This window comes from Geotrypetes seraphini, chromosome 8, assembly GCF_902459505.1.
Source record: "Geotrypetes seraphini chromosome 8, aGeoSer1.1, whole genome shotgun sequence".
Classification (NCBI taxonomy): Eukaryota; Metazoa; Chordata; class Amphibia; order Gymnophiona; family Dermophiidae; genus Geotrypetes; species Geotrypetes seraphini.
In genome coordinates this window covers 152,197,326-152,211,583 of record NC_047091.1, presented here as the reverse complement: position 1 = coordinate 152,211,583, position 14,258 = coordinate 152,197,326, and the positions used below count along the sequence as shown (strand labels likewise).

The 14,258-nt window shown below is 42.2% G+C and overlaps 1 protein-coding gene across 2 annotated transcripts in view; it reads left to right on the top strand.

Moving 5' to 3' along the window:
- The window catches only part of DNAH10 (dynein axonemal heavy chain 10), a 543,078-nt gene that overhangs the window by 350,674 nt on the left and 178,146 nt on the right, over positions 1 to 14,258 (top strand). For both annotated transcript variants that reach the window (XM_033954155.1, XM_033954154.1), the window contains 4 exons: positions 2,618 to 2,789; positions 3,218 to 3,421; positions 3,821 to 3,901; positions 13,753 to 13,950. In XM_033954155.1, the coding sequence (XP_033810046.1) occupies positions 2,618 to 2,789; positions 3,218 to 3,421; positions 3,821 to 3,901; positions 13,753 to 13,950 (655 nt within the window). The remainder of the gene's footprint in view (positions 1 to 2,617; positions 2,790 to 3,217; positions 3,422 to 3,820; positions 3,902 to 13,752; positions 13,951 to 14,258) is intronic.

Genomic DNA, 14,258 nt, shown 5'->3' with positions numbered 1-14,258 from the left:
TAGAATTTTTGTATTTTTCAGTTTTCTTGTTTTCCATGGAGAATGTTGCAAGTTATTTAAGTTTTTAATTCGATCCTTGTGTGTTCTTTTTCCATTGCTTTCCGTTTTGATCTATCTTTAACTGTCAATAGTCTTTAGTATGAACCCATTAATTGTTCTTTAGATTGTCATAGGTTGCTCCAGTTGATTTATAAATTCCTGTAGTTTTTTTGGATCTGTAAAGTTTTGCGTTTTGTTAGCAACGGTAACCTTCATAATTGCCGGGTACAGGAGCCCAAATCTAGCTCCTAGAGATCTTAGTTGTGGTCTCATGTCTAAGAATTGTTTTCTTCTTGTTGCTGTTTCTTTTGCAAAGTCCGGGACAATGTATATTTTTGAATCTTGGCATTTAAGATTTTTGATTTCCTTGGCTATTTGGCATATTTCAATTGCTTGTTGGTGTCTTAAAAGTTTGAAAATTAAAGTTCTTGGACCTGTTTGAGTGTTATTTCTTTGTGTTGGAATCCTATGAGCTCTTTCAATTTCCAATTCCGTTTTAAATTTCAGTGGTAGTATTTTAGGTAGAAATTTTTCAAGAAATGCAATCGGATCATTCTTTTCCACTCCTTCAGGTAATCCGATTATTCTTAAATTATTCCGTCTTTCACGGTTCCGGCTGTCTTCAAGATTTTTTTTTATCTCTGTTATTTCTTTCCATATGATTTTGCTGTAATTCATGTCTGTATTTAATTGTTCTGTAATATCTTCTAATGTTGAAATTCTATTCTCTGTAATGTCCACTCTTTTAGTTAGGATTGCAGCATCTTCCATTGCTTTTTGTAGTTTTTTGTTACTATCTAAGACAATTTCTTTTATTTGTCTTAGTTCTTCCATAACATCCAGATTTTTTTCTGTTGGTAATGGGATTTTAGAGGGTGTACCTGGCTCAGGTTTCGACCTCTTATTGCTTCCTGATGTTCCAGCTCCCAAGTCAGCTTTATTTTGTTTAGTTGAAGTCATATTTCAATATATATTTTAGTTTCTTTAAATATTTGGTAGTAATTCTTTTTAATATATTTGCATATAAGGAGCTATTCGTTTATTCAACCATTCGTCCAAACCACGCCCTTTTTTTTTTTTTTTTTTTTTTTCAGTATTCTTAAAACAACTGTAAGTTATTTGTCTTAGGCTCTATTGCAAACTCGTTGTTGGTATATAGCCTGAAAAAATTTGCAGTCTTCTTTTCTAGCTCTTCTCTTACAAGCCCAATCGCAGCTTTTATCGAGGAGAGCAATATTCCATCCAATATATTTACTTTAATCTTTCAATGTGCATGTATATGTATTTCAGTTTCTCTCAACTGCCTCAATGTCACTTTTCTTCAGGTCAAAGAAATTACCAATCCTTTTATTTGTCCTTTCTCAGAGCCCAAAAACATACAGTCTCTTATATCTGAATCTCTTGAATTACAGCAGTAAAGATTGACATTTATACTGATCCTTCACAGTTTATTTTTGAAGTTAGCAGCAAGGAAATAGTTAAAAAAAAAAAAACCGTTGCCAAGTAAATTTCACTGCAGACCTTTCCTCATTTCCAGCAGAGGACAGCTATTTCAAAGCAGCCCATTTCTTTAGTTTAAACAGGCATCAGGCATTTCAAAAAAAACCTTTATCCTTGTCACTAGGCAGCTCATCGGCATACCCAGACTTTGTAAATTTTTTTTTTTTTTTTTTTTTTCCCGATCCAAGACGGCCGCGGTCGTGGTGCACCGAGCAACCGCCTGTAAACCCCCACCTTCGGGAAATCTTTCCTCCTGCTCTACGTCCCGGACCAGCCCTCCCTGGCAACACTTAAAAGTCAATCTTGCTGCCTCTGCCTGGGGGACCCAATCTTGCCGCCTCTGCCAGCGGAAACCCGATCTTACCGCCTCTGTCAGCGGGACCCGATCTTGGCGCCTCTGCCAACGGGGACCCGATCTTGTCACTTCTGTCAGCGGTCCTGATCTTGCCGCCTCTGCCTGGGGGACCCGATTTTGCTATCTCTGCCGTTGAGAGCTTTAATCGTGCCAAAGAGGAGGGGAAGGAAAGTCTCACGACGTATCGGACCTCCCTGGCAACACTGAAAAGCCGCTGAGACGGATTCAGCCCTTCACCTCGCCTCCCAGGAAACAAACAAAAACGGCACCTTTTCTCCTTCAAATATCTCTCCGACCCAATCAAAGAGGTAAACTCCAATTTATTATGCCATCAAGAACGTTTTTTTTTTTTGTAGTTTTCTGAAATTTAAGCTTGTCTGTGCGGAGCTCTTTCTTTATCCAACCGTCATCGTTCGCGTCCAAGCCACGCCCCTCCACATGATGTCACCGTGATGCATCTGCACATGCGTGAATGCCATCCCGACGTCGCTCATTGCCAGGACTGTGAAGTTCTATGCGGTTTACAATAATTAGAAGATGTTACAGATTGAATGGATTTAAAATGTTCTGCCGGTTAACATTGATTGAAAGATGCTACAATTTGAGTGGATTTAACAAAGTTAGAAACTAGTGATTAACAACTCTAGGGAACTCTAGGGTTGGCTATTTTTTCTACAGGATTGAACTATACTAGTAAATTTGATTTTTTTTTTCACACATTAGGTATTTGAAATTGTTCTGAATCGAGGCTATGGAGAGAACAGTTTCAGAGATGACTTAAAGAATCTATACCTCAAACTTGGCATAGAAAACAAGAAGATAATTTTTCTGTTTACGGATGCCCATGTAGCTGAAGAGGGATTCCTGGAACTCATTAATAATATGTTAACATCAGGTGAGTAATGTAGAGAGGCATTTTCAAAAGAATGTCCAACATGTGCACTAACTTTGAGCTGTTCATTTCTCTCTTCTCTAAGGTCCACCTCAACATAGCAACTTCAAGTTGTTCTGGTATTACATAGCCAATAATTTTACTTATTTTAGCCCATATTGATTATTTTCCCTGAAAATCTGTCCTTTGATGCCATTCCATAGCATTGAGATGTAGAAGCTTTCTCGGAGCTCAGAAAACTAACAAGATTTTCCTGAGCTAGGAATGACTTTTGCCGTGCAGCATATAGCTCACAAGTCCTTGGCCTTTTTTCTCCCTAAGACTAACCTCTCTCTACAGATTGTTCTAAAAGCTACCAAGAGACATTTTTCTCCCCCTTTCCTTTCTTGTGATGGTATTCTTTTCTCACCCAAATATTTTGTGTATAATAGGAATGGTACCAGCACTTTTCTCAGATGATGAAAAAGAGTCTATCTTAGGTCAAGTGAGAGATGAAGCAAATAAAAATGGAGTGGGACCAGCCAAAGAGAGCGTGTGGCAATTTTTTGTAAACAAGAGCGCCAACAACCTCCATATTGTCCTTGGCATGTCACCAGCGAGTGAAACTCTTAGAACGAGGTGTAGAAATTTTCCAGGTAAATCTCATTCTTGAACTCAGATGTATGAAGAAGTACTCATTATTCATTGCGTGCTATGGTGTCACCCGTATGCATTGCACAAATATGGAGCACTTCAGTTATTTAACTTTGAACGTTTAAAATTGCTTTAGGATTTTTAAATAATGCAATTTGTAAAACGTGCAACTAAACTGACAGTTTATAACTACCGGTAGTAACAAAATGTAACACGCTATAATTTATACAGCATATGATAACTTTTATGATATTGTAGAGAGATTCTTGTTTTAAAATGTTATTTCTTGGATCTCTAAGGAAGAGGAGGGGATAGTAGATGGCATGGTTAAGCAGACTAGATAGGCCGCCTTCGTTTTTCTATTTTTCAATGTGTTTGGTTGTTTTTTTTTTATTGAAAAGGTCTGGTAAATAACACAGGTATTGACTGGTTTCTACCATGGCCACCTCAAGCTTTGCATGCAGTTGCCGATTCATATTTAGGTAAGTAACAGTTTATATTCAGGCGTTTCAATCAAATTGCAATCTAAATTGTGGATACTTATAATTTTCAAGATATTTGAGGAATGTGTATGATGTAATATTGTGTACTTGAAGTAAGATGAAAAATGAATAAAGAATTGGAAAAAAAAAGATATTTGAGGGATCAACTCTAGAATATGCGGTCAATTTATTTATTTTTTAATTCTTTATTCATTTTAAAACTTACATCAAGTGCACAGTAAGTATCAAACAATTATAATACAACATCACTTGAAAAATCTTCAATATCATACACCAAGAAAGATTTAACCCCCACCCCCCTCCCAGATTCATATATAACTAAAATATACTACCTGAAAATAATATCTTATGACATTCATATATATATTCTTAATGAAAAAACCAACCCCTTCCACCCCAAATCCACATGTGTATTAAAATTGGGAAAAGTGTAATTTATTCATTACTATAATTTAATAATGGTCCCCCACACATCCTTAAATTTATTATAATAACCTTTATTTATTGAACTTCCCAAATAGTTTAACTCGGGCCTTAGAAACTCATCTAGTCTTCTTACCTTCAGTATTAGGTGTACAATAAAAAAGAGATTTGAACAGCTTATAACAGTAACCAGACGTCTGGATTTTCCCAGACATGTCCTCCTTTTGAGGACATGTCCGGGGATCCTGATGGCTTTTCAAAACCCGGCACTTTGTCTGGGTTTTGAAAAGCTTCTGGCAATGAGCGACGTCGGGACGGCATTCAACACAGTGACATCATGTGCATGTGTGTGATGTCATCGTGTCACACCAGCGAATGCCGTTCGTCATTCGTTGCTTGTGCAGGTCAAGGGGGGCGGGGTTGGAGATGGGCCTAGGGGGCAAAACAAGGTGTGGATGGCCAGAATGGGGCGGGGCCATGGGTACGGATTATCTGTTTGGAAAATATGGTAACCCTAGGTTGAGCCTGTGCACAAACAGTCAGACACAAGCACCAAAGGTAAAGGAAGCTCTTTATTAACTCAAAAGTGCTGGGTTCTGTTTCTTCAGAAGGCCAGGTGTATAAGGAACAGTCTCTTCGTTCAAATAACAAAAGTCCTGAGGTGGGTCTGGAGCCAGTACTGCCATGCCCCAAACACAGTCTGCAAAAAGTCTTCCTCAAATTATGTGGTGTGGTCTGGTTCTAGCCAGACCTTAGAACAGGGCTCACATTTAGTTAGCAGAATTAAGATTACCAAATTAAAACACCCCCCCCTTGAACTCTTTATGTCACATTTATAAAATGGAAAGGACAATAGCCACACAGAAGGGGAATTTTAGAAAATTTCAGGAGATTTGAGAACCATTAACAAAATATTGTAATGAATGAATATTATTTTTACCGTTAAAAATGCACATCCGGGAGGGGGGAAGGGATTTTGGTTTTTTTTTGTTTGATTATTAAATAAGGTTTGCAGGAATGGGGTTTATGGTAGATTTTATTGAATTTAAAGAATGTTATTGATTAGGGGGAGGTGGATAATTTCTTATATGGATTTTAACAGAATATTTGAATTTAAAATGTTATATATGCTGTTACACTTATTATCAGTTTTTAAAAAATGAATAAAGAATTGGAACTACCCCTGGACACATAACCCCACCCTGTTCTGCCTCCAGCCTTCCCCCATTCTGCCGCAGCCCCACCAATCCCATCTCAGATATAAATTCTCAAAACTGACACATTTCGATCACTAAATAGAAAATAAAATCATTTTTCCTACCTTTGTTGTCTGGTGATTTCATGAGTCTGGGATGCACTGGGAGTGGCCTAAGACTCCAATTGGCCAGATACTAAAACCCCTCTCATGGAAAATAGTGGGCCTTCCCCTTCCTTGTGCATTCTGACATGCACTGGGAAGGAGGCCTAAGACTCCGGTTGGCTCAGGTGCCTACAGGAGGGGCCTTAGGTATCTGAGCCAATCATGGCTTTAGGCTCCTCCCTGGTGCATCCCAGAATGCACCAGGAAGGGGAAGGCCCACCATGTTCCAGTGGTGGGCCTGCCAGCCAGAGGGTGTATGCTTCCCTCCTACCAGACCTTCTGTTTACAAGTTATGGGGGAAGTTGAAGGGTGGTGGTCTCCCCCTTAGGGGGATCGCTGGGTGGGTGGGGGGGTCAGTGGGTGGAGGGGTGGTTGCCAGATGGGTGGGGAGTCAGTCGGTCGCCAGGTAGGGGGTGTTTCAGGGGGTGTTCTGGTAGGAAGGAGTGGGCATCCCTCCTGCCTATCGCAGTTGGGTGGGGGTATGGGTGTTTTGGTGGGGGGGGTGTTCTGGCAGTAGGGAGTGGGCATCCCTCCTGCTTATCATGGTTGGGTGGGAGGTGTATTTGGAGGGGTTCCTGTAAGAGGAATTGAGCACTCCTCCTGCCATGGGTTGCTCAAGGGGTTCCGGCAAGAAAAATTGGGCACTCCTCCTTCTGGGGGTTATTCTAGGGGTTCCGGCAGGAGGAATTGGGCACTCCTCCTGCTGGGGGATGCTGCAGGATGGTGGTGGCAGGTGGGAGTGGGCATTCCTCCTGCCATCCGACCTCACAGGGGAGTGGGTCAGGGGTTCCCTGCTGCTGCGGATGTCACTGAGCTGATCGCGGCAGGAAAATTCCCTTGCTGTGATTAGCTCAGCAACAACGCGATTCTCTAACTGGCGCCTGTGACATAGACGCCGGTTAGAAAATTGAGGTGGTTAGGCGGGATTAGACGGGGTTAAGCATCTGTCCATTAGGACAGACATGATTCTGTAAAGGACGCCCATGTGCGATTTTCAAAAGCCACTTAGGGGAAGGGTTCTTATTATATTATATATATTAATAATAATAATGGGGAGGGGGGTGGGTTATGGATTTGTATATATACAATTGTTGTTTTTCTTGATGGATTTACAAGTGATGTTTTCAAGACTAGGTATGGTTCTATATTGTACACTTGTTGAAAGATTAAAAATGAATAAAGAATTAAAAAAAAAAAAAAGCCGCTTAAGAGGCTGCTGAGACTGGGCGTCCTATACAAAATCAAGCCCTTAATGCGACCATTTATAGAATTTCACCTAAGTGTTTCCATGTGGATCTGCAAAAGGGGCGTAACAATGGGAGGGACATGGGTGGGTCAGGGGCATTATTTTAAGATATGCACAGTATGCAAAGCTTTATTTGAGCTCATCTACTGATATGCTTAAAAGGTATCTTACTGAAGATATCCACTGATTTCAAAAGTATATTAACTTCATGTTGGTAAAAGGCAATCTCAGCCTAAACAGCAAGGGTTACCTAATGAGAATTTAGATTTGACTAATTTCCTGGAACAGTCTGATACTGAGGTCTTGGCTCCTGCTGCTTTGTGCGCTTCCACACCCATTTCCTGGCTGTGCCAGGCCCTTTTCCAGAAATAATTAAAAAAGAATTAGTATATGCAAACAGATAAATTACTGAAGGATGTGTTAGCGCAGTGGTCTCAAACTCAAACCCTTTGCAGGGCCACATTTTGGATTTGTAGGTACTTGTAGTGCCACAGAAAAAATAGTTAATGTCTTATTTAAAAAATGACAATTTTGCATGAGGTAACACTCTTTATAGTTTATAAATCTTTCCTTTATCTGTCATTTCTTTAATAAGACATTAACTATTTTTTTCTGCAGCCCTCACAGTTAAAGTTTAGCATCTTTCCTTTCTCAAAACTGACACATTTCAGTCACTATATTGAAAACTAGTTTTTTAGCCCGTTACATTAACGGGTGCTAGAATAGATAAGAACATAAGAATTTGCCTCCGCTGGGTCAGACCAGAGGTCCATCACGCCCAGCAGTCCGCTCCCGCGGCGGCCCATCAGGTCCATGACCTGTCATGTTATCTTGATTTAGCCCTAGCCCCCTTGTTTTCATCTATACTCTTTCCATACTCTTATCTACCCTTATCTGTATCCCTCAATCCCCCTATCCTTCAGGAATCCGTCCAATCCCTCTTTGAATCTCTGTAGTGTACTCTGCCTGACCACTTCCTCCGGGAGCGCGTTCCATGTGTCCACAACCCTCTGTGTGAAGAAGAACCTCCTGGCATTTGTTCTAAACTTCTCCCCTTCCAGTTTCTCTGAGTGCCCTCTTGTGCCTGTGGTTCCCCGTAGTTTGAAGAATCTATCCTTGTCTACCTTCTCCATGCCCTTCATGATCTTGAAAGTTTCTATCATGTTCCCCCTAAGCCTCCTCTTTTCCAGGGAGAAGAGCCCCAGCTTGTCCAGCCTGTCAGCGTATGAACAGTCCTCCATACCATTTATCATTTTCGTAGCTCTTCTCTGGACCTTCTCAAGTATCGCCATGTCTTTCTTGAGGTACGCCGACCAATATTGGACGCAGTACTCTAGATGCGGGCGCACCATTGCACGATAAAGTGGCATGATGACTTCCTTCGTCCTGGTTGTAATTCCCTTCTTAATGATGCACAGCATTCTGTTAGCTTTCTTCGAGGCCGCTGCACATTGCGCTGATGATTTCATGGTTGTATCCACTAGCACACCCAAGTCTTTTCCAAGATTACTCTCCCCCAGCAATGTTCCCCCCATTTTGTAGCTGTACCTCGGGTTCCTTTTCCCTATATGCATGACCTTACATTTTTCTATGTTAAAGCACATTTGCCATTTGTTTGCCCACTCTTCCAGTTTGCTTAGGTCCCTTTGCAGATGTATAGACTTAGGCATTTCTTTTTCTTTCTTTCTTTCTGCCTCTCTCTCTGCCCCCTTTCTTTCTTTCTTTCTGTCTCTTTCCCTGGCCCCATGTCTGTCTTTCTTTCTGTCGCTCTCCCTTCCCCCTGTCTGTCTTTTTTTCTGTCTCTCTCCCCCTGTTTGTCTTTCTTTCTGTCTCTCTCCCTGGCCCCTCCTCCCTGCGCACGACCACCTCTCAAACCCACTCCTCCTTTGCAAAGCCACGCTAGTATTTTTAGTGCTGGCCACAGAGGTAACAGCACGGATGCTCACAGGAATTCTATGAGTGTCGGAGCCGTTACCGAAGCGGGCAACGCTAAAAACGCTAGCGCGGCTTTGTAAAGGAGGGGGAAAGTCTGGTTAGTCTGATATACGACTGAATGAAGGATCGATGAAAGAAGCCAATGTGGTGGAGCAGGGAGGACTTCCTGACATCGATGCAGGAAGAACATGGCAGGCAGGATCATGGATACTCAGTCGGCCACCAGCTGTACGATGGATCAGGAACTCCCCCATCCCTCCCCCCCACACACACTGTTGCATCCAGTTTTTTTCTATATATTTTTTTTCAAGTACTTCATCTTGTCTTCACTCAGTTTCTCTCTCTCTCATATTCCCCTCTAACTAATCAACCATTTCCAGTCCCTACGGCAATTAGCATCTGCCTGGCCTCTTTTCCTCCTCACATTACAGTTTGCTGCTGCTTCCACAGTTAAAGAAATAGGGACTTTTCTCCAGTGTGTATCATGCGGCTTAGCTTTAGGTTAGTTCAAATTATGTGGTACAGAGTTCTCTGCTGTTCTTGTGGCTCCAAATTTTGAGAGAAGAATTGATAGGGGGGAAAATAGAGAAATCAGGCTTCACCTCTGCTCAAATTCCACTGGACAACCCATAGTTCAATTACAGATTTTACAGATTTATTAAACTTGTTATACCACTTAATAGCCCCTGGAGCTGCTACGGCCTCGCCTCCCACCCCCGGACAGCCACATCGCCCGCCCACCTGCCAGTCTCGCGCTCCCAGCCGCAGCGTCCCAGGCACAGTAAACACCGCTGCTTCGCGGTCTTCTACTGGACTAATTTCCTCTGCCTCATCTCTGATAACGTCATCAGGGACACGGCAGAGGAAATCAGGCCAGTAGAATGTCCGAAGCAGCGGTGTTTACTGTGTCTGGGACGCTGCTGGAGCCGGAAGGTTTGTGTTCGTCGCGCGGTGGTAAGTGCGGCTTGGAGGGTCAACGGGGGTTTCGGGTGTCCTGGGTAGGGACGGCGCATGGGGGGGGGGTGTCATGGCGTGTTCCCTGCTGTGAGTCAGGCCGGAGCCGGCAAGCTCTCCTGGCATCTTCCGCTCCGCACCGCCTTTGCCTTAGCGCGCATGCGCACTCTGCCGGCCACATCCCGACAGATCAGGACTCAGTGAACACGCGGCGAGAGTGCGCATGTGCGCTTAGCGTTTTATTATTATAGATAAAGGGGTCCTTTTACAAAGACGTGATAGCGGTTTAACGTGCAGAATACCGCGCGTTAAACCACCTACTGTGCTAGTACCTAACGCCTCCATTGACGAGGCGTTAAGATTTTAGGCTGCCGCGGGGGTTAGCACGTGATGAAATGTCCGACGCGCTAACCCCCATAGCGCACCTTGATAAAAGGAGCCCAAAATCATTTTCCCTACCTTTGTTGTCTGTTGACTTAATTTTTTTGTGCTTTTAACTATGTTTCCAGGGTCTTCTTGTCCATTGACTGTTTTTCTCTCCATCTTCACTTTCTGCCTTGCATCCATCTTTTCTTTATGAGATGGCGGGGATGTCACTAGTGAAAACTAGAAGAAGTCAGAAATTGCTTTGATAAATAATATATGAACTGACTTCGCATTCAACACAAACCTGTCTATGAAGTGTAATCAATATGTTTTAAGTTGCTCAGAAATGTGAAACTCAACAAGGGGGGAATGCACCCCCCTAGAAAGGGAACAGAGTTTACCTCCCAGTCATTGCAACTGTTTCTGTAGAGATCACACTTCAAGCCAGGATGTTGGTTAATAAAGATTGTTACAGTCCTTGAAATGATATAAAGTATAGGATTTTCTCCTTTCTTCTTATACTTGTTTTATACTTGTCAGAACATCACTTATGCATGATTAATAGAATCATAACTTAGCTCAATGAGGGGTTTGGCTGACATCGGGGAAGGCTTCCGATTGGCTATGTGTGTGCGGCAGGGCAGGTAGGAACACAAGATGAGCCTCGCGGCTCCAGTTGTATTTGGCTGAGAAAGTTGCTAAGATGAGGGCTAGGAAGCAAACGCGGAACACAAAAGGGGGGAGGGAGTGCATTTTTGGACACAGAAGGCATGGGAGAGAGGAAGGGAGGGAAAGAGATGCTGAGGTGGGGGAGGGAATGCGTTTTTGCTGAGGTGGGGAGGGAATGCGTTTTTGGACACAGAAAGCATAGGAGAGAAGAAGGGAGAGAAAGAGATGCTGAGGTGGGGGAGGGAATGCATTTTTGGACACAGAAGGCATGGACTTGGGAGAGAGGAAGGGAGGGAAAGAGATAGTTGTGTACAAGGGGAATGGAAGAAAGGAGAATTTTTGGTCATAGGGAGGGAGTAAGGTACAGACAGTGGCATACCGGGGTGGGGTGGTCCGCCCCGTGTTTACGCCCCAGCGGGGGCACAGCTGGCCACCCTCCAGTGTTCTCCCTAGGCCGGCAAACTGCGGCTCTTTAGCCACTTGAGTGCCACCGCCGCCATCGGGAACAGGCCGGCGCCGAGTTCTCCCAGTCGCTGCCTGGCTGGCCCAGAACGTCCTCTCCGACGTTAGAATTCACGTCGGGTGGTGAGAGTTGGTCGGCCCCGCGGGGAAGAGAAGCAGGGTGAACTCGGTGCTGGCCTGTTCCTGATGGTGGCAGTGGCAACTTATTCCCCAGCGGCAGTGGCACCATTTTCCCAGTGGTGGTGGCATGGGGGAGGGGAGGGCAGGGAGAAAGAAAGAAAGAAAGGGGGGGACAGGGAGTCAGAAAGAAAGAAAGGGGGCAGGGTGAAACAAAGAAAAATGGGGCACGGAGAGAGAGAGAGAGAGAGAAAGACAGACATACAGAACGAAAGAGGGCACAGAGAGAGAAAAAAAAGACAGACATACAGAAAGAAAGGGGGTATGGAGAGAGAGAAAAAGAAAGAAGGGGGCAGGGTGAAACAAAGAAAACTTTTGGGGAGGGAATGAGGTCTAGAGGAGAGAAAGCATACAGGAGGCTGAAAGAAGGGAAGAAATATTGGATGCACAGTCAAAAGAATAAAGTGCAATCAGGACTGATGAAATTACCAAAGGTAGGAAAAATGATTTTATTTTCAATTTAGTGATCAAAATGTGTCCGTTTTGAGAATTTATATATGCTGTCTATATTTTGCACTAGCAATAGCGGTTTTTAGCGCAGGGAGCCTATGAGTGTCGAGAGCAGCGTGGGGCATTCAGCGCAGCTCCCTGCGCTAAAAACCACTATCGCGGTTTAGTAGAAAGGGAGGGGGTATATTTGTCTATTTTTGTATAGTTGTTACTGAGGTGACATTGCATAAAGTCATCTGCCTTGATCTCTTTTGAAAACCCACGGAATATAAATGATAATTAACATTTTCTCTGCATATAGTGTGCTTTGTGTTTTAAAATTTTTATTGTTGGTAGATCATTTTGACTTGGCCACAAAGGTAAGGGGGAGGGAGGGGAGCTGCTGAAAGACATCTAGTAATCCTTGCAGGCTTGACTGTGCAGGGAATTATTTTTGTAAAATCATGTTTTGTTATGTGACTGGCATTATTTAGACTTTAATTTCTATGAATGAATAGAATGAAAATGATATAAAATTACATGCTTGTTTTTATGTGCGTGCTCTGAAGGAAATTGAACAGAGAGTGGGCTGAAGGGAAATGGGGAAGAGACAGTGGGGAGAAGACGCTGATTTATAAATTGACAATTGTACAGAATATTGTTTCTTTTTATACTTTAATATAATAAGTTCAATATAAAACAATTCAAGGTTTGTGTGGATGGAATCAGGTGGTTTGCGGGGTTGGGGACCGAGCTTACGGGGATTAGTCCAATAAAATGGTATTTTTTTTATTTCTCATTATTTTTTTTATTTTTATTTGTTAATTTGTAAAGTGGTGATTGTTATGTATCAGTTTTTTCAAATTTACATCTACTGTCTTTATATTTGCACTGTATTAGAGGACATGTGTTACTGTTTTTTTGGTGTTGCATTGTATCCAGGGTCTGGTTTCTTGGCGGTTCAGTTTAACTTTTGTCTACATATTTCTATTTTTAGTTTGTGATTATTCCATATTGGGCGAGGGTGTATCTCTGTTCTGTGTGTATGAAAAGGACATAGTTTTCAGTTGGCATTGACTGCAGGATCAATTGACTGTGGGATCTGGCTTGTTTAGTTTTACAATGTATGTGTTGGTGTTATAGTGCTCACTGCAGTGTTTAAAATGCTGCCTTTTCCTAGGTACACTCTTGTTGTGCGATATGTGGATTGTTACTAAAAATCATATTTTTCATATGGATGGGGGGGTGTTAAAAAATGATGGGCCCCGGGTGTCACATATGCTAACTACGCCACTGGTGATCCATCAAAGAGTTTATCATCAAACAACGTGGTATTTTCAACAAGTCATTGTGAACTATAAACCAAGCTGGTGTTAAGATGTGGAATGCTTTGGTGGGTCAGTTGCGACAATGTATTGATCAGTTTCAATTCAAGAAACAGCTAGAAACCCAATTGTTTGTCACCACATTGTTATGACTTAATAGTCCTTTGGAAAAGAAAAGATAGTTCTCTCCTGCTGATTTTAAGATTTTAGTTTGTCATAATTATTATGTTTGTTTTAACTCATGTGAACCGTTTAGTACTTATGCGTTATAGAAAAATTTTAAATAAAAACATTTGTTCCACTAGTCTCTCTAGTGTCACTTCTAAAGTGAGCAGGGAGGGTATGGATTTCCTGTCTTCCAAACTTTTGATTTCGATTGTGACCTGCACCCTGTACATGCTACAATAAAGAAGAACACAGACAATTGCTTGTTACATAGAGTGATCTGAACTTGATTTTTGTTATGTTTTAAATGATTTTTCAGGGGAGAATCCAACGATTCCATCCGCACATATGCAATCAGTAATGGGTCATGTTGTTATGGTGCATGACTCTGTGGGGAGTTTCAGCATTAAGTTTCAGCAACAACTGAGACGCAGCAACTTTGTCACACCCAAAAATTATCTTGACTTCATCAGTACTTATTCAAGACTGCTGCAGGAAAAAAATAAATTTAATATAGGTAAGAGGTGGTATGAAAAAGCCTGTTTGATTATAGTCAGTCAGTTTTCAATTCATGAAAGGATTAGATTCACATTAGTACCTATATGGGAGCAATTTTCGAACACTTACAAACTGCCCAGGTGCTTTTGATGCACATGCTTTACTCCAAATTTCAAAGAGAAATGATGGTGGTGGTGGTTTTCCTCTGAAAATTGGCAAGAGCAAAGTTTGCAAGCTGAAAATGTCTATATAATTTTGTGCTTGCTATCTGTGAGTGGCTGACCAAGAGAAAATAGAATGTGTGGTATGTTTGAAATCAAATATATG